The 19,563-nt window shown below is 38.2% G+C and overlaps 1 protein-coding gene across 5 annotated transcripts; it reads left to right on the top strand.

Annotated features, from left to right (window-relative positions):
• Positions 1-970: 970 nt before the first annotated feature.
• LOC140740707 (MARVEL domain-containing protein 3-like) lies at positions 971-19,262 on the top strand. 5 transcript variants are annotated; one of them, XM_073070158.1, is made up of 5 exons: positions 971-1,173; positions 1,537-1,690; positions 2,366-2,832; positions 3,889-4,019; positions 13,261-19,262. In XM_073070158.1, exons 3-5 carry the CDS (start codon positions 2,381-2,383, stop codon positions 13,857-13,859), a joined length of 1,182 nt encoding a protein of 393 aa, XP_072926259.1. In that variant the 5' UTR covers positions 971-1,173; positions 1,537-1,690; positions 2,366-2,380; the 3' UTR covers positions 13,860-19,262. The 5 variants fall into 5 exon arrangements, with proteins under 5 accessions (XP_072926259.1, XP_072926254.1, XP_072926257.1 ...); XM_073070153.1 differs by lacking the exon at positions 13,261-19,262 and adding an exon at positions 8,364-10,116; XM_073070156.1 differs by lacking the exons at positions 1,537-1,690; positions 13,261-19,262 and adding an exon at positions 8,364-10,116.
• Positions 19,263-19,563: the final 301 nt, after the last annotated feature.

The raw sequence follows: 19,563 nt of genomic DNA on the forward strand, positions 1-19,563 counted from the left end.
GCTTGTATTGTGCTGTAGGTCTTCTATGTTTCTAATTAGTAGATAAATCAATTTAGCCTTACTTTAAGTGTATGGCTATGTATACCATGCACTAATCACTCATCATTTGAAGATTACTCTAATGTCAATCTTGAAGTTCCATTCTGCTAATTTTGCTTTGGTTACTTCAAATATAATATTCTAAGTTAATTTTCTACAGATATTTTTAATGATCTTCAAATTCTCCATAAGCTAAATGAATTTTCCAAAGTGAAAGCTCATTTTGCTTCAGTCTGTATTGCTGGTTGCTTAGTTTAAGCTGAAATAGATTGCTTTGGTATTAGTATGAATATATTGCAAGTTGCAGGTGCGGTTTTGGGCTAATTTTATTCAGGGAGTGCAGGATGTGACACCCCTGGAACATACCATCAGCCACACTGCCATCCAAATTGTAAAAGGAACAGATGTTCTAGTACATGGAGCCTGAACCTTATTCGGGGATGGTTTAGAATAGCAAAGTCACCCCCACCCCCACCCCCAACCCAAGAGATCTAAAACCCTGCTTTCTTTGTGATTTATATCCGCGGCACGAAGCTGAGGTAGAAAGGACGTGTGTTACTCCTCTCAACGCCAGATACAGAGCTTGGTTTTCTGTTTTGTTTCCTGGGTAGCGAACTTCTGTCTCCTTGCCTAACCAAGGCACTGGCCAGACTGAATAGAGCAGATTTAAATCCTGCTCTTATGGTCATTCCTATTGGTTGCATTAATTGTTTTCTTTTGACAGTTCGGTAAACTAACAAATATTACAAATATTTGGGGAAAGAGACGAAATAACGCCATGTGTGCTTTCAGGAAATGTATTTTCATGTCATCATCTAAAGAAGACGACTCATATTTCCCCTGAATCTCACGTACGCAACACCTCATCTGAATGAACCTTACGGGCGAGGGAGGGGCTTAGCTTCCGATCGTGGGGAGGAGTCCAGAAAGATGAGCCGTCGCTACCATAGAAACTCCGAAACTTGCGCGCAACAGTTTGAGTAGTTTAAAGAAAGATTTTAGCAGATAAGGCTACTATTTTCATTTTAAAACAAAAATCAAGTGCGGGATACATTGGCGCTTTCTAATCTTTAGCCTGCGCTGATCGCTTGTATTGTGTGATTCCAGGTGTACCTTTATGGTTCAACGGACTGAGTAAGTACTTTCCCCAACAAGATTTCTCGCGGGAGTAGCCGTCGTTGGTGTTACCGTGACGAGGACTCATTGTAATTTAGGCATGTTTTGGTTCGCAGTCGAGTTTCACCTGAGCTAGTTTCGATCAGGTGCCGTGGTGTCGGATTTCCAAATATTCGGTGTGGTTCATATTATTTTGTTTTTGGGACGATCAGCACAAATTCGGATCGTCAAAAAAACAACAAGACTGTTAGGGGTTTCCCCATGGACGAAGATTGGGTCAGTTTCAGTGGTGCGTGAACAGGTGCCGCAGGCTGTAATCAAACGATCACATTAATTCTGAGGTACTTTTTAGAACACAACTTCCCTGTTTTGTTTGTTTAGAACCTCCGGCAGAAATGATCTACGAAGTTTAAACTTTAGAAGTAATAGTGCCGATGTAAAAACAGGATCGACAGAACAGTATTCCGAGTAGAAACGGGAATTGCTGGACACACTGAGCAAGTCCAGCAACATCTGGGGCAGAAAAGAACCAGAGGTAACGAAAGTTCTGTCGTAAGAACTGGAAGGATAAAAACTTAACTCTAGTCTTTCTGCTGTTTCTATTTCTGTTATTACATATTTACAGCATTTAGGTTTTGTTTTCAAATTTACAGCATCTACTATGTTTTTTTCCCTGTATATACCTTGACCCAGTGAAACAGTAGCTGCTGAGTGGGTTCAGTTGGAGAGTTACATTCGCTGTGAAGGAGGCTCACAAAATGGTGATCAGCATAGTTATGGTCCTGAAGGAGGCCGAGTTCCACCCATCATCAGCCTGATGCGGGGTCTCGACCGAAATGTTCATAGTTTCTCTCTCCCCATGGAAGCTGCTTGGCCCACACTGAGTTCCTGCGGGAGTTTGTCTTTTCCCATTACAGAAATCTAGAATATTTTGATGGAAATCTTTGTTAAAATGATGAAAAGATTAGCAATTGACAAAGCTGTCACTGAGAATAGCAGGATGTGGAAATACCACACTGGCGGGTTTAAGTGTGGGAACAGGGTCTCAGTGAGTTTTAACAGACCCTGGATAAAGTTAAATGGAACAGGAGAATGTAGCCACAGTGAGTTTAAAATGAATATGAGAAACATCACCCAGTAAATCACAATTCTTGTACTTCTGAGGCTTCACTCTACCATACCTTAAATATTCTTTCCCCCCCCCCCCCAGCTATTTCAACTGAAGATGGCCAATCCAGCAAACTACCCTGAAAACAGAGCTGCAAAAGATTTGTCTGAACGAGATAGTCGTAAGAAGGAGCACTACCATAATGATCGACATGATAAGAATCATTCCCGTCCTCACAAAAGTCAGGACGATGGCAGCAGAAACACCAGAGGAAGGGACTACTCGAAACAAAACAGGGATCCAGAAAGAGATGCGAGGAGGGAAATGCATGAAGGGAAGAGATCTCGAGTTAAAGATCCCCACCACCATGGACATCGTGTGAGGGATGATGAACACAGAACGGAAAGGGAATATCATAAAGGGGAGAATCGAGACCATCACTACAAACGTGAAAGAGAACATCATTCACAAATGTATGAAAACTCATCACATAGCAAACACCAGCCAAATTACAGATATGAAAAAGAAATTCCACTACCAGATGATGGTCAAGTCTACAGACATAAAAAGTAAGAAGCATGTGTAAATTCAGGAGAAAAGTAGTAGCTAGTCAAAATATTGTTCAATTAGTGTTTAATGAAATGGGCACTACATAATGGAAGAGACCAGAAGTCAAAGTAATCGTCTTTGCTTTCACCTGCATGCCAAAGCAGGAAAACCTAAGAATCAAAACTTAATCTTTTCTGAAATGGATAAATTTTACCACCTTATCTCTGATCTTGAATCTGTAGAAAACCTATGATTGATAAAAATTGCAAGCTGGGCAGTAGGGTAAAATACTTGAGACACTTAAGAGAGTCTAAGAACAGAATAATCAGAATCAGGTTTATTATCACAGGCATGTGACTGAAATCTGTTAACTTAGCAGCAGCAGTTCAATGCAATACATAATCTAGCAGAGAGAGAAAAAATAAATAAAACAAAACATAACAATAAACAAGTAAATCAATTACCTATATTGAATAGATTATTCAATTAGTTTTGCTACAACAAGTGTATGGGACATTGGAAAAAAAGTTGAATTTCCCCATGGGGATGAATAAAGTATCTATCTATCTATCTATTAAAAAGGTGCAAAAACAGAAATACTGTATAATAAAAAAGTGAGGTAGCATCCAAAGCTTCAATGTTGACGTCAGTTTGAGGTTGATTAAAACAACACATCCACATGCAGTATGACATTAATTCAGTGTTTCTTCTTAAACTATGTCAGTTGTAAACAGAAATGTCATATAGACAGTGGGTTATTCTGGACTACAATTGGGAAAAATAAGGTAAAATAAAAGTAATGATGTAAGGATACCTATTTAAAAGAATTCTTAACATTAAATACTCAATTCAAGTAATTAATCTTAACAAATTTCTATCAATTCCACTAGCTGAGTTGGAGCAGTAACCATGACTTCACATAGACAAAACGCAATTTCAGATGTTTTTAAACCAATACATATAGATAGTCCATATCTCAAGGCCAATGTTTTTGGAATAGTTTCACTAAATAACTTACTTGTTGCGTGACTTTCCAGGCCACAACAGAACAAACATTGTATTTTTCTTCTTAATAGCCATACTGAAACTGTATCACCTGAATATATCATATCTGAAGACAAAAGATCTGAGATGCATTACTTCAATCATGACGATTCAGAAGGAATTCTAAATTGTTACAAGTGTCGTTATCTCTGCACAAATCGAGGTAAGGTTGTACAAGTAGATTAAATATGGTAAACTCTAAAGGTTTGCACAGAACAAGAATTAGAATTTCTATATTGCATTTAACATTAGCAAAATGGTGCTCCATAAAGCTATTGTGAAACAAATGTGAAGATGTTTGGACAGATGATCAAAAGCCTATTCAAATACATGGATATAAGGAGGATAGAGGGGAAAAGAAAGTAGTAAGAAAGAGAATTATTGCAAAAACCATTTTCCCTTAAGTCTTGGAAACAGGTGCTGGTGGCAGAAAATTTAAATTCAGAAATGAATGAGTTATTGTACAGGAGGAGTATGGACAATTCAGATGATTGCAGGGTTAGGAAATGGAGAGACTCAAAATTAGGTTTGAGAATTTTAATTTAGATAAGTGGCATAACAGGATCCAGTTATATGCTGGCAGGAAGTGATAAGTGAACAAATTAAACTCAGCATCAGATTTTAATTTCTGTATTTTTTGCATTTGTTTCCTTGAAAGTAAATAAAACTGCTTCTAATTTATTTAATTTATATGACAAATAAACCTTGGAAGTTGTTTTCAACTGTTTACATACTTTGCATGGTCTGTACAGCAGAACATAAAATTCCTGGCTATTTCTAAAATTAATGTTTTGTTTTTGAGAATTAATATTTCTTGGTTAGTATGAATAATCTTCTCACCTGTTTACTGTGATATAGCATTGGATACTTACTCAAGAAAAAAAAAGTACTTTATTTGACAGAAACACACAAACTATGAGATTAATCTTAAACTATTCTCAAGGACAGCTGTTTTCTACTGAGAGAAATAGTTCTAAAATACTGAGAATATTTGTTTTGCCATAGCTATATACTGTAGCTCGATTGAATAGTTCATTCCTGGTCCTACGCTATGTCACATTTTGAGTCCCAAGTTTGAATACCACGTGAGCCAGCAATTGAAGTATTTGGTCGGAAAGTTGCTGGTATTTGTATGGCAGCAGTTTAACAGTTCAAATAACCAGGTTGGAAAGATGCATTCGATGATCTAATGCATGCTTGTTAGGGCAAAATGATCCGAATCACCTTTTTCTTCTTCCTGATTTGAAATAGTTCTTTTGAAATATGTTTTGAACTGAAAACATTTCAAAATTGTTTTTGCATAGAGTCACGTAGTAGAGAACATAAAGAATGGAACATTTCTGGTTCAACTGGTTGTGTGCACCAGTCACTTAACCACCTTTCATTACAACATAAACACTTACTCCTTTGTTTAATTTCAGTTTTATGAAATCCAGAGCCATAGAGTTATACAGGACGGAATCAAAACTTTGGTCTAACTCATCCATGCCAACCAAGGGGTCTTCCTGAGCTCACTCTAATTAGCCAGCATATGACCCATATCCCTAAAACTTTCTTATCCATGTACCTGTCCAAATCTCCTTTAAAAGTGGCAACTTATTACATATATGCATTAACCTCTCAGTGGAGGTGAATATGCCTCTCAGGTTCTCTTTAATTCTCCCCCCCCTTACCTTAAAACTGATGCTCTCTAGTTTTAGACTCCCCTACCCTGTGAAAAAGACTGTGACAATCCATCTTATCAATGCCCCTCATGACTTGACTTGACAAATCTCATTAAGATCACCCCTTAGCTTCCTTCACTTCAGGGGAACTAGTCCCAGCTTGCCCAGAATGTCCTTTTCACTCAAGCACTCCAGTTCTGGCAACATCCTTGTGAATCTTTTCTGTAGTCTCTGTGGGTTTATCACATTTTTCTGATGTGATGGCAATGAGAACTGCACAAAATATTCTAACTGTAGTCTCACTAACGTTTTGTACAGCAGTAACATGAAATCTCAACTTCGAGGCTCATTATCCCAGGCAATGAAGGTTTTAACCACCTTGTTTATCAGTTTTACAACACTTACCAGGCTCCTAGATGGTAATAGAATGAATATAATAAAGGTTCTACCAGGAGGAATAATCAACACAGCCAGATTCTTAATAAGGCGGTGAATAAATTTTCCACATTTTTGTATTGATGTTGTGTACCATTCCTGGGGATAGCAAATAATGCATGTATATATTATTGATAACTCAACATCTCATCCGAAATGTTGAGTGACTGTTTCCCAACATAATTGTTGCCCGGCCTGCTGAGTTCCTCCAGGATTTTGTGTGCTGCTAAAGATTCCAGTATCTGCAGTCTCTTAGAACATAGTACAGTAGGAGCCCTTTGGCCCATGATGTTGTGCCGACCTATATATCCATGATCAATCTAACCCTTTTCTCCTACACAGCCCATAACATTCCATCTTTCTAACATCCATGTTCCTATACAAGAGTCTCTTAAATGTCCCTATTGTATCAGCCTCTACTGCCACCCCCAGCACTGAATTCCAGGCACTCACCACTCTTGGGGTGTAAAAGAGCCTATAAACTTTCCTAAACTTTCTCCCCTAAACTTTCTTCCACTCATCTTAAACAGATGTCCTCTTGCATTGGCCATTGCTGTCCTCAGAAGGCTCTGGTTGTCCACTCTATCTATGCTTCTCATAATCTTATACACCTCCATCAAACCACCTCTCATTCTCCATTGCCTCAACCTATCCTCTGTTCCCCTACACTGCTAAGTTTTGTGTCTCCTCTTTAATCTGATTTTAACTGCCACATTTAGTCTCTAATTTCTGTATGAGACTGGTATGAGAAGCCCCCTGTGTTTTCCCCATCTACCTCCTCCAACTTCTCACTTCTTCAGCTACCTTGATTTGGTCTTCTCCTGTTCAGATAAAAGCCCTGCATGACACATTAACTGTTTTACTTTTCACAGATGCTGCCTGAATGCTGAGTTTTCTCTGCATTTTCTCTTTTTGAATCAGTTAGTAGTGGTTTCCCTTCCCACACCGAACCATGATATTCCCCAACCCATTTTCTCTAAACAAGCCTTCCTTTCTTCATTTGATAAACCAGCATCTGCATTATACGTCTGGTGAGCTAAAGGAATCTCTGAAAAATTGGAAAAATAAATGTATTTTGAAAAGAGCATAAACAAACTGCTAGAGAAATTCAGTGGATCAGGCAGTATCTGTGGATGCAAAGGGATGGTTAATGTTTCAGATCAAAACTCTACATCAGGACTGAGCGTGTAGATAGGAGATGTTCTGTGTAAAGAGACAAGAAGATGAGGCAGGGACTAACAGCTCAGCTGACGGGTGGAACCACGTGAGGAGGGAGATGTTGGGCAGATGGGCCAACGAGGGGGAAAGGAAGATGGTTGGAATTGACAGTCAGTGGATGGTAGGTGAGAGATAGAGAAAGGAGAGAGCAAGAAAAAGGGTCGATGGAGCCAGCGGGGAGAAGGGGACGGTGGAGGTAACGACAGAGGCTGATGCTGAAGGTGGAGACACAAGTGCTGGAATGTGATAAGAAAGGAAAGTGTTAAGTGGTATCAGGTGAGTGAGTGATGGTGAGAATGATGGCTGTGGAGGGGAGCCAAACTATCAGACCCAGTAGGTTACAAGTCCTAGTGAGAGGCAGATGGAACAAATCTGGATGAGGGGAGCTCAGGTGGTGGTGGGGAAAGCCAGTGCGAAGTACCTGGGTAGATCAGAAGGAAAGAGAAAGGAGCCTAGGAGGTGCAAGTTACCAAATTTGGAAAATTCAGTGTTCATATCATTGGATTATTGACCACCCAGAAGAAATACAAGGTATTATTTTTATAGTTTGTGTTTGGTTTCACTCTGGCAGTGGTGACCTACTGAGTTCCTCCACAATTTTGTGTGTGTGTGCATATGAGTGTGTGCACGCGTGTGAGTGTGTGCGCATGTGAGTGTGTGTGTGCATGTGTATTTCCAGTATCTACAGAACCTCTTGTGTTTCATGAATACCCCAGAAGGTACAAATTCATTTCAATCATTGCTGGTTCTTTTGTACTTTCATTTCTGATTTTCCCTGTGCACAAATAACAATTAAAGCATTCAAAAGTCAGAAAGTTGCTTCCAATGGCCCTTGATAAAGTGCTTGAAATGGTAACATTATTTTGTTCTAATAGTATGGAATGACCATAAGTGAAAATTTTAAGAGACTGCATATACTGGAAATCTAAACTAAAAACTGAAAATGCCAGAAATACTTCGGTTGCATCTGTGGGGAGAGAACCAGAGTTAACAAAGTTGACCTGAATGTTAACTCTGCTCCTCTTTACACAAGTGGATCGTTGTATTCCTATCTTTAAAAAAAGCACATTTGCACTTGAAACAAATTAGGAAAAGATCTCAATAGATACCAGTCTTCAAGTGAAAGAGTTATAAGTTCACATTCTGGCATTTAGGTAATAGCTGGTTGTGTTTTGGTTGTTTCGTTGCAGGTCTCTGTCAATTGGTGGAGGTGTTGCTGAATCTGTTAATTCTGGTGTGTGGGGCAATCTCCTACAGTGGCACTGGGGGCTACACAGATCTCTCCAGCCTAGGAAGCCTCTACTACTACACATTTGGATCAGCCTATAGTGGATTTCAAGGAGCAGAGGCTGAAAAAGTAAAAGAACTGGATGTTGCATTTTATCAGCTAAAGCTGCCCACAGTTGTTGCCACCATGGCATACAGTGGGGCTTTGATGTCTTTGGCATGCCTTTTGTTAGTTTTAGGCCTAGCTCGGATACCTTGGAAATTTCCTTTCTTAATGATTATTGAATGTGTTTTAGATATAGCAATAGCATTTGGTTATATACCTGCTGTTTATTTTTATTTCCAACACCTGAATGAGAGCTACAATTCACAAGTGTGTAAAGAGAGGGAGGCCAAGTACAAAAGTAAGGGGTACGAAGGGTTTAACTGCAGTCTGCATGGTGCAGATATTGTCGGTGGTCTTTGTGGCTGCCTGGCTATCATAGTATATCTGCTTAATGCAGTTGCAGCGATCTTGGCATTTAGAAAAGTTAGAAGATTAAAGGGGTCCAGAGAAAGTGATTATGTGGAAGGGATTAATGTATAAAGGTTCAGATCATGTCAGCATATACAAAGGATTTTTACACGTCAATAAGGAAGTCACTGTTCGTGAGACATCGCGAGAAGCTGAACGGAAGCACATTTTGTCTTACTGCAGTTAATTGGTTTGTCCTGCCAAACAGGACCATATTCCTCTTCTTCCTTATCTCAACAGATAGTTTCAGTGGGCATTAATATAGAAAGAAATATTAATCCCACCATCCCAACTTTGCACAGATAAATGTTCAACATCTGATTAGACTTAAAATATTGTTTTGAAAATTAAGATTTAAAGGGAGATATAAACGAATGCAATATTAGATTGCTCCTAAAATTTGTTTCCTTTTGATAAGTGCTATACAGTTAGATGAGTTATAGATATGGAACTATTTTAAATCTCATATTAGATCTGCTAATCTGCTCCATATTTTTGCCTAACCAGTCCAAAAGGGAAAGTGGATACCTTTCTTCTTAAATAAGAGGAAATGCAGTGATGCTTTCGTAGGTTTTGTGCATTTTCAGTTCATCTCCAGTGTTTGAAGAACATATTCCTAAACAGTGGGATCAAAGTCTCTAGATAATTGTAAGAACAATAGTGATTTAAATGATATTGTGATATTGAACATTGAGTACAAGTGTCTATAATTTAGCATTAAACCATTAAAAGATGGGTGGCGATAAGAAATGGAACTGTTTTCTAATCTGAAATTGAACTTAAAGATATTGTGAGAACAGAATTAAAATTCCTCAAACTTATCTCAGTGTACATAATGCTGGTCCAACAAAAATGAAAAGTGTGCTCCATCCTGCACTCCTTGGTCTCATCACTCACAAGAGTTTAAATATCCCAAGTTCAGAATATTAATCACAATTCTAAACAAATACAGAATGGAATCAAGACTTCATTGGAATTACTTCATGTAATCTGGTTACTGAACTTATCTCATGATTATTTACATTGTGCATTTAGTTTTAATATGCTTTGTTTTTTAAAGATTTCTTTGTACATAATGGATAAAAAATCGTGAATTTGTAAGCTTTCTTGCTATAATTTAAACATGTATTTCTGAAAAGTATTTTATTCATATTAATCTGGGTGACTGAATATATTGTTTTTAATATTATTAAAGTACACACTAATGTCCTCTTTTGTCTTTGTTTTTACTTAACTGAACAAAAACATCTCAGTAGAATGGAACTAAATTACATAGAATTGATTTTTAAAACAAAGTGAAATCAATTGTTATTGATGGAAGTTAATACTGTACATTTATTCATAGCCTCAGTTTTAGTAGTTCCCCCCAAATCTCAAACGTTCACATTCCTTGCAAAAAGTTCTTTGGTGTTAGGGTAAGCACTTTGAACACAGAAATTTAATAATCTTATTAAGCAACAGATTTAACCTAGAATGAACAACTTGGAATGAAGTTATTTACTCCCCCCCCCCCCACCATTTTTGGAGAAGTGAATGAAGTCCAATTTGCTGTCTCCTCTAGCCTTAAGCTGCTTCATTTTCTAAGTATCAAAGATGATTTATTTCAACTCTTAATTCTGTAGATTCTGAGATGCCAAATGGGGGCCCCACAGATTCTGTCACAGATGAGGCAGGAAGTGATTGACAGGGTTAATGATTGGAAGTACCTCTTACTTCCATGGAAGAACCTTGACGTTCTTAGTGCCATCTTGTATTGTGAATGTTTATGTGTCAGTTTTCCTGTATTTTCAAGGAGGCATTCAGGGTCACCTTTAATTATTTCTCTACCTTTCTGTAATCTCTTGACACAATGGAACCTGGAATAGAGTTTAACAGGTTTGGTGTAGGGCATTTGAATAACATCACCTGCCCAATGAGTGATATTAGATCTTCACTTCTGGGGAAGTTAGTCTGCAGTAAAAGGCTGACAGTCTGCTTTGTGGATACAGCATTAGTAATACCACTGCATTGATTTGAGGTAGGCCTATAAAAGAAGACTGGGATCACTGCTGGTCAGTCAACTATGAGCTTTGTGCCAGGTTTGAGGTCTTGTTATTGAAACATTCTTTTTCTCAGATAAAGACATTGAACACAACAGTGAATTTCTTCACAAATGTCTATCTTTGCTGAAAAGTGGCTCCCAAGACGTGAAAAGTTGTCCATGTTGGGTTATGGATCTTTAATGTCTTTAGTGGATGTGTAGGTGAAATGCAGTGAGGACACACTGGAAAATGCCCTCTGATTGAATGTAAAGCAGGATGAAAAAAGGGCTGCAAGTTCCTCCAGTCTCAAGTGGGCTGCTGAAGATGAACTATTGGAGCCCAGGGTAATCAAGGCCAGATGTGCTTCTGAAATAGAGCTGCTTTTGGTTGCTTTTTCAATGGAGAATAGTTTTCAAAACTCAGAGGCAGTTGTTCTGGTGTCCCAAAACTTTTAAAACTAAAAACAAAGCTAGTTTTCTTGGTGAACTCAAGTCCTATTTTCAATTTTGCTCACAGAAGAATCTGTTCAATTTCTAATTTAATCTCAGTTCTCAATCTCCTTGATGTTCCCTCCTGGAATCTGAACATATATTATTTAAAATGTTTATAATGAATCTCTTAATTCCCTTGATTTTGATAGAATTTGAATTTCCTGTCACTCAATTTACCAATCTATGTAGTCTTATTTGAGTTTCTCTTCCTATTCACATTTTTTAGGTTGGGTTGGGTTGGCAGCTTAGAATGCATGTATTGATGCAGCACAAAGATATGCGAAGAATTAGTCTGGAACTATGTAATTTGGTTTCACACCAACAGCAGGTTGATGTTATCAAGGTTCATCCTTTGGATAAAACCACATTCACCAAGTTAACATTGAGCTGTTTCAAATAGTTAGTAAGTCACTTGACCAGATATGTTAGCATTTTCTTGTTAACACTGATTGCTACTGTAACTTTTTTAACCTTACATACATAATTTCACATTGCACAAACAACCTGATGTACATAGTGAGTATTGTTGGAACATGAGGACTAAGAATCTCAGATTATAATCTCTGGTGGCAACAACAATGTGAGATAAATCATTCACTTCATTTTATGACAAAGATGATATTCAAATATTATTGCCTGTTAAGTACAACTGTTTAGTCTTAACTTGGCTTCAAAGTTGTAAATTTCTTATTTTTTTGTAATATACTCATCCATGCTTACTTTGTTGCCAGTGAGCTAGTCCCTTCTGCCTGTGTAAGGCCCATATAGCCTTCTGAACCTTTCCTAGCAATGTAGAAATCTAGATGGCTTTTAATTGTTGTTCATGTGCCTGCCTCAACCACTGCTTCGGGCAGCTCAATCCAAATACACACCACTCCTTGCTTGAAGCTTTCCCTGATATCCTTTTAAAATTTTATGTACCATATATACATAAAGTGCCCTAGTGGCACTTTATATGATCAATTCATGTACATACAAAATAAGTGATCTTATGTTTATTGTGCTTTTTTTTATTATTTTTGTGCTCTTTAGCTTATTGAGCTTTTTATGTGCTACATCAGATTAAGAGTAACAATTATTTTGTTCTCCTGTACAGGAAATGACATTAAACGATCTTGAAATTTAAACCTGTGCCCTCTTAACACCTCCTACCTGGAAAACAGATTATGCGCTTTCACCCTGTCTATGACCCTCATGATCTTGTACACCTCTTTCGAGTCACCCCTCAATTTCCTCTGTTCCATTATCTTGAATTTGGAGAGCATTTTGCATTACTTCACATCAATGTTTGCTCATATTAAAGAAGCCAGGTGGGATAAGTAGACTAAGTCTGAGGTCAAGGAAAATATAGAGAGGGAAATTACACATTTCTAAAAGTTTGATAAAATGAAAAGATTCATTTGTAGCTTGACAAAAATATACAGTGGTGTCAAGAATCTTGCCTTTCCATTCCACAAAATTATTGTATGATGAATCATTAGCATGACACAATTAAAAACATGTTAGAAAGATTGTTTTACAAAGGGGAAGATGGATATGTGTATTCTCTGTTGATGCCACTCACTCACCTGTAGTTCTTGAAGCATATGGTTTTTAATGTCCATTTATGGTTTCAATTTATTTTGAATGCTACATCCTGCTGAGACACTGTAACCAATCTATTTCAAATAACTAGTCTTCAGTCACAAGGCCATTAAGGTAAAAGCATATAAAAGAGACATTTATTCTCCATCTCAATGATCACCCATAATGTGAATAGGATGAAGGAAGATAGGATTTGAAGAGTTGCAATATACTTAATTTCATCACTCACCCATTATTCCTTTTTTGTCAGGTATAGTTCAGATGTTGGAGGCCACGTTAAATATGCTGGTGTTGGTGTGTGTGGTGGCATCATACATTATTCTCTCAGGATACAGCAGTAATGGTGGACTGGCAACAAGCTCCTTCAGCATCAACAGCGATTATTCTCCACTTGAAGGGGAACAACTAAAGGAAGTGCAGAAACTTGATCGAGAGTTTATTGTAATGAGAGCGCCTGAACTCTACACAGGCATCGGCATTTCCATTGCCATGTTTGCCATCACCCTGGCTATTATGATTAAGGGTGCTCAGGTTTTACATAACATGTCTCTGAAGTGGTTGATACTTGAACTAATATTCAATATACTGGCATCTCTAGGTTATGCAGCAGCAGTTGGCGCTTACTTGTATTTTGTCCTCCAGATTAATGCTACTGATGTTTGCAAGAGGAGGGAGCTTCTTTATGCCAGGTATGGTCTGAACTGGATGAATTGTGATTTAGCTGGATCTGATGCTGCAGCAGCCTGCTTTGGCATACTTCTTGCTATATTTTATTGTGTTAGTGCAATACTGGTTGTACAATTTTACCGAAAGGTGGAGAAACAAAACAAAGATACTTTACGTTCTTAAGAAAATATATGTATTATAATTCCACAGAAGCTTCATAGTTGGCATAGCTGGAAAAGACACAGAATAATGTGCAGCAGCGTATAGAATACAGAGACGTGATACGAAGCCAATGTGAAATAATCAGCTGGGAAGGGGCACCTTAGCTAACCTAACAGAAAGGGGAAACTTGAACCAGGCTTCATATTTATTCAGTAAATCTTACTGCGCACAATGGAAATCTAAAATAGAATTGGAATGCTGCATTTGACAAAGTCGCCTGGCAAAATTCAATGTAGAAGTTTAATTATTCAAAATCTCAAGTTGGACATAGCTATGCCTCAAATCGAATCACTGCATTTTAGAGGTGGTGATAATTTGGAAGCTGGTGGGGAACAACTAAAAAATTACAAGTCTACCTTTTAAAGGGGTAGTAATCATTACCTTTAAAAAGTCTAGATATACTGGGTTGTGGGCAATGTAAAATCAGAATCAGGTTTATTATCACTGGCATGTGATGTTATGCTAAATAGAACACACAACAATCAGGGCCAGGTACTATAGTACTACAGTCTCTTGAAACTGCTATTAAAATTGTGGATGATCTGATTATTGGCCACCTGACTATACTTCCCTGCCTGATCCTCATAACCTTTAATTTTTCCTTTAGTCCAATAATCAATCTAGGCTGAAATAGATTTTTAAAAATGGCAATCAGTATCCCTTCCACATGTTTTTCCTCATTTCATTAAGCAGTTCACCACTTATCTAGTATACACCTCTGTTCTAGATAATAAAATCTTCTGAAATTATTGAATTTGAGATAGAAACAGGTAATTTAGCCTAACTTATCCATACTGGCCAGTGGGTACCATTTGGTATTAATCTCAGTGAGATTGCCGTCATTGCCAAAGTGATTCAGAGTTCATCTAGGCACTTAACTGCTGTCAGCAACCCAGCTCCAACAAGACTCTTAGTCAGTGTAGTCTACATACTTGCCACTCTCTGGGGGATGAAGTTCCCCTCATTGTCTCTAGATCTTGTCCCCATTACACTCAATCTATGTTCTCTAAAGTTATCTAACCCAGTATGAGGAAATGTTTCTTGCAGTCTACTTTATAAAAAAAAGCCTTAAAATGTTAGTTTTTCTCAACCATGTTCGCTCTTAAGCACTTCTGCTCCAATCCCCACTCCCCCGTACTGAACTACTCCACTCCAGGAAACACTGTAATGAATGTTCCCTGCACCCTCTCCAGTGCTATTACATCCTTCCTAACCGAAACTGCATGCTGTACTCCAGTTGTGATCTGACCAAGGTTTTAGCATAACCTTATGCACTCAGTGCCCCACTATTCAAGGTCAATGTTCCACATACCTTCCTAACCATGCCATCTATCTTCATTGCTACCTTCACATTTCTGTGGATGTACTCCAAGTTTCCTCTGTTCCTCAAAGCTCCCAAAGACTCTATCAATACTAATAGTTATTAGTATTGCCAAAATGCATCATCTCAGTTTGATTATTTTAACCCCACCCTAACAACACATATCTTGCTGCAGTGTAAGACTACCTTCTGCACTACCAATATGTCTGAGAATCTTTGTTTCATCAGAAAACTTACTAATCTTTCTTCCCACATCCACATACATTAGAAAAAGCAAGGATCCCAGTACCAATCCTTGTAGGACACCACTTGTCATAGGCATCCAATCACAGAACTAATCCTCTACTGCTGCCTTCTGAACCCTGTTACCAGGATCATTTTGGATCCAGTTTGCCAATTTGTCCTGGAATAATTTCCTATATGGTATAACTTAAGAATGACCAAAGGTCATTACTGCACAACTTATATGCCCTGACTGCCCTTCCCTATCCTGTTAAAGCAGTCTCCTGTCTAGGACCTTATTAAAGGCATTGTTGGAAGTTCATATAAATCACTTCATGCCCCTTCACAGAATTTGAGTGGCCAGACAGAAATTGCCCTTGACAAAGCTATGTTTTCTATCTCTGATTCGTCTCTGCCTTTCCAAGTGATCATTAATCCTCTCCCTCAATATTATTTTTCCAATATTTTCCCTACCACTGATATTAGGCTCACAAATCTATAGTTACCATCATGTTTTTCCTGAAAAGGAAGATCATATTTGTTCTCCTCCTGTCATCTGGTACCTGTGGCCAACAAAGGTATAAAAATCTCAGCCATAGGTCCAGCAATCCACCCTTGCCTCCTATCCAGACCTGGAGATTTATCCATTCAATGTCCAACAAGGCGTTGAAAATCCTGTAAAGGGAAATGTGCATTTACTAGCTTGTTCTGCCTCCTGGACTTGCTACTTCGCCTCTAGGTGATTGTACCTTTTCATCTGAGTATTTACTGAGCCCCCATCCTCTGCCATCTCATTTTAAACGTTCACCAACAGCACTAGCAAACCTCTCATCAAGGATGTTGGTCCCACTCCGGTTAAGGTGCAACCTATCCAACTTATACAGGTCCCACATTCCCCAGAAATGGTACAAATCCAGGAACTTAAAATACCATTGTCCTGCACCATCCCTTCAGCTACACATTCAGCTGTTGCTCTACTCAATAGCTTTGGCACCAGAAGCTATTCTAGAGATTAAAACCTTTCAGATTCTGCTCTTTAAACAGCTACCAAGCTCCCTAAATTCATGTTGCAGGACCCTCCACCTATGTCTTTGGAATCTCTGCCTGTTCACCCTCCCCTTTCAGAAGGACACACTTACCTCTCATCCCCAATAGTTTTCAAGATGGCATAACTTGGAGAATGACCCAAAGGTGATTCTTGCACAACTTGTATGCTCTATTGTCTCCTTGGTGATCACCCATCTCCTCTCTCACTGCACCTATGGAGTGACCAGCTCACTAAGCGTTTTGACTACATCATTCTTCCCCTTCCCAGAAATTCTACAGCAAATCTTAACTGCAGCTCCAACTGCTCCAGGTGATCTGCCAGGAACTGTAGCTATTCACACTTACTGCAAGGACACTGGGTTTGTCCCCCGAATCTCTACACCCAGTATGAGGAGCATACTACTCTAGTCTTCAGAACATTTACGATTATTCTCTTTGACTAAGACAAAGAGAAAAGAAAGAGTCCCAGGGCTGCAATGTGCCTAAACAAAAGATGAGATATGTTCTTCAAGTTTATATTGGGCTTTATTAGAACAGTAAAGAAGGTCAAAGTCAAAAAGATCAGAGTGGGAATGGGTCAGAATTAAAATGACAGGTGACTGAAATCTTGGAGTTACTCCTGTGCGCTGAAGTTTCAATCTTTTGAAATGTTTTCACCCTATTCTTTGTTGCTAGCTCAAAGCTTTTGAATTATCAATATTCAAGCCAACTTCTATTCATTCTGCAATGCTCCCTTTAATCATTTTAACAATATTTTCTCTCCAAAACCTGCAAAGATAATTTAAGAGTCTTCTGCTTCCGATTCGTGCTTACTCTTCTCATTATTTTACAAGTGTCAAAGTTTTCAGCAATATCTACTGACCTGATTCATTCATCTGGCCCCCTTTCTGCAATTTTCAGAATCCAGCTGTTTACCAAATCTTTCTCAACTCCTAATTTTCCCACTACCAATAAATCCTGACATTCGCTATTGAGCATAACATTTGGCTTCATACTCTAAACTGTTACACTTCAGAAAGTTCAACTTTATACTGTTGAGACTTTCCGTGGCCATGAAAAATACTGCAGAAATACAAATCCTCCTTTAGCATAATAGCCAGTTTGACATTAATATTTCTCTATACCTCATCTCAAGTGCAAAAATTGCTAACATTTACCATGAAGGTCAAGGCAAACACATAGCCTCAGTGGAGCACCATTCCAATATTATCCATTCTTAACACTAGCTTCTTAAGAAAATAACATCATGTTATAGTTTTATAAGTAATATGATCAATATTTATCAGTCTGAATTCTTGTATTGCATTGTTTTTGGCTATATGGGTGTCAGTTTTTCCTAGTACCAATAAATGAAATTAGTGACGAAACTAGCTTTAGTATATTGGGGATGTTGTGAAAGTGACTTGTAATAAAATGGTTATAATAAACGTGGTTACTTTGAACATTTCATTATAAGTCACTGCATGACTTTTGTTAAATTGTTGTAATTCCCAAGATTTACAAATAGGGAAAAAAAACTTGCAACTTTGAGAGAGGACCTACATTACTTTTACCATTAACAAATATTGCTAAATTTAAATCTGGAAGCTTTGTACTTTAAGAATTCATAAGGCATTGCTAAAATGTGTACTTCATCAAGCACATTGATCAGACCTTAACTCACAAAAATTCAACCAAAGCATCATAAAATAGGCTCTTCCATGTGAGAATCACAAATAAAGACAGCCAATTTTAACAGAAAAATCTCTGATGCAAGTCTTTGGAAGGTAGAGTGAAGGTTTAGAACATAAGAAACAGAAGGTAATCAGCTCCTCATCTGTCTCACACTGATCGTGACTGACCTTACCCTGGTGCCACCTTATTTTAAGGTATATCTGGAGTTGTTACTGGTATATTTAGGATTCATCCACTGGTTTCATAGGACAAGTGCAAAGTATGCCAGACCTTTAGATAATGGATTGTGATGGTATCAATTTCTGCTCCGGCTGCAGAGTGTTTCATGAATACTCAGCTTGAGCTATCCAAACTGGTGGAGCTGAAACAGAGTTCTACATACAAATAGTAAAAACAGTATGCATTAGACAGAGTACTGTGATCCCACAACTAATACACGAGCTACAAGTAGTACCGTTACATCTAGTTATGAATGGTGGTTAAAGAGCTAGTAGGAGGCAGAGTCCTGCACATGAAGGCTAAACTCTGAAACATCCACTTCAAAGTGTCAAGAAGATGACTCATATCAGCTTTCTCCTTAGATCCCCATCATTGTAGAAGCCAGTCTTTAGCAAATCAATTTACTCCATGTGATATTAATAATTGGCCAAGGGCTCTGGACACAACAAAAATTATGGACCAATCTGCATATCAGCATTTAGGTGGTTGTTCTGAACAGCTTTAACACACAGTAGCTTTAATCAAACTCCTCTGAGACAAATGCAATACTGACATCTACCTGGCCATGTGGAAAATTGCCTAGATATATCCTGTTCACAAAAGCACAAGTCCCATCTGGGTTATCATGGCCTAATAGGTGATGAAAGATGCCTTTGACATTGGGGATGCTCCCGGAGCTCTCTCCTTCCATTAACAATGTACTAATTACAGGATTGATCAGCGCTGTAGAAAGCATCATTTCATGTTTAGCCCCATGATGCAACTTCATACTTCACTATCAGGATATAACTTATTTTTCCTCTGCACAGATCCTGCTTAATTTGTTAAACTTCCCCAGTATTATCCTTCATTTCGGAGTTCCAGTAACTGCCATGTGCTGATTTGTTTAAAAACACAAAATAATGGCAGAACTCAGCAGGCCAGACAGCATCTATGGGAGGAGGTAGTGACGAAGCCTACACTGGTATTTTCTGTATTGTGTTGGTTCTCACACTGTCTGGCACCCACGTCATTCGTGACTCAAGCAAAGTCACGAACAAAGATGCTGAGATACTGCCAAGTTATATTTTCTGGTAGTTATTGACATTCCCCAATCCAGATTATATTTTGTGTTCTGTAACTAGAAGCAGCCTTTTTTTGTTGATTTTAGTATTTTGACCAGAGAATTTAAAAAAAAATTAG

The sequence above is a fragment of the Hemitrygon akajei genome, chromosome 17, assembly GCF_048418815.1.
Source record: "Hemitrygon akajei chromosome 17, sHemAka1.3, whole genome shotgun sequence".
Classification (NCBI taxonomy): domain Eukaryota; kingdom Metazoa; phylum Chordata; class Chondrichthyes; order Myliobatiformes; family Dasyatidae; genus Hemitrygon; species Hemitrygon akajei.

Excerpts from the sequence above, each read along its gene's own strand:
- LOC140740707 (XM_073070153.1), top strand. The coding sequence starts at position 2,381 with ATGGCCAATCCAGCAAACTACCCTGAAAACAGAGCTGCAAAAGATTTG. Across the intron at positions 2,833-3,888 it reads CAAGTCTACAGACATAAAAA|CCATACTGAAACTGTATCAC; the intron begins GTAAGAAGCATG and ends TCTTCTTAATAG. Across the intron at positions 4,020-8,363 it reads TTATCTCTGCACAAATCGAG|GTCTCTGTCAATTGGTGGAG; the intron begins GTAAGGTTGTAC and ends GTTTCGTTGCAG.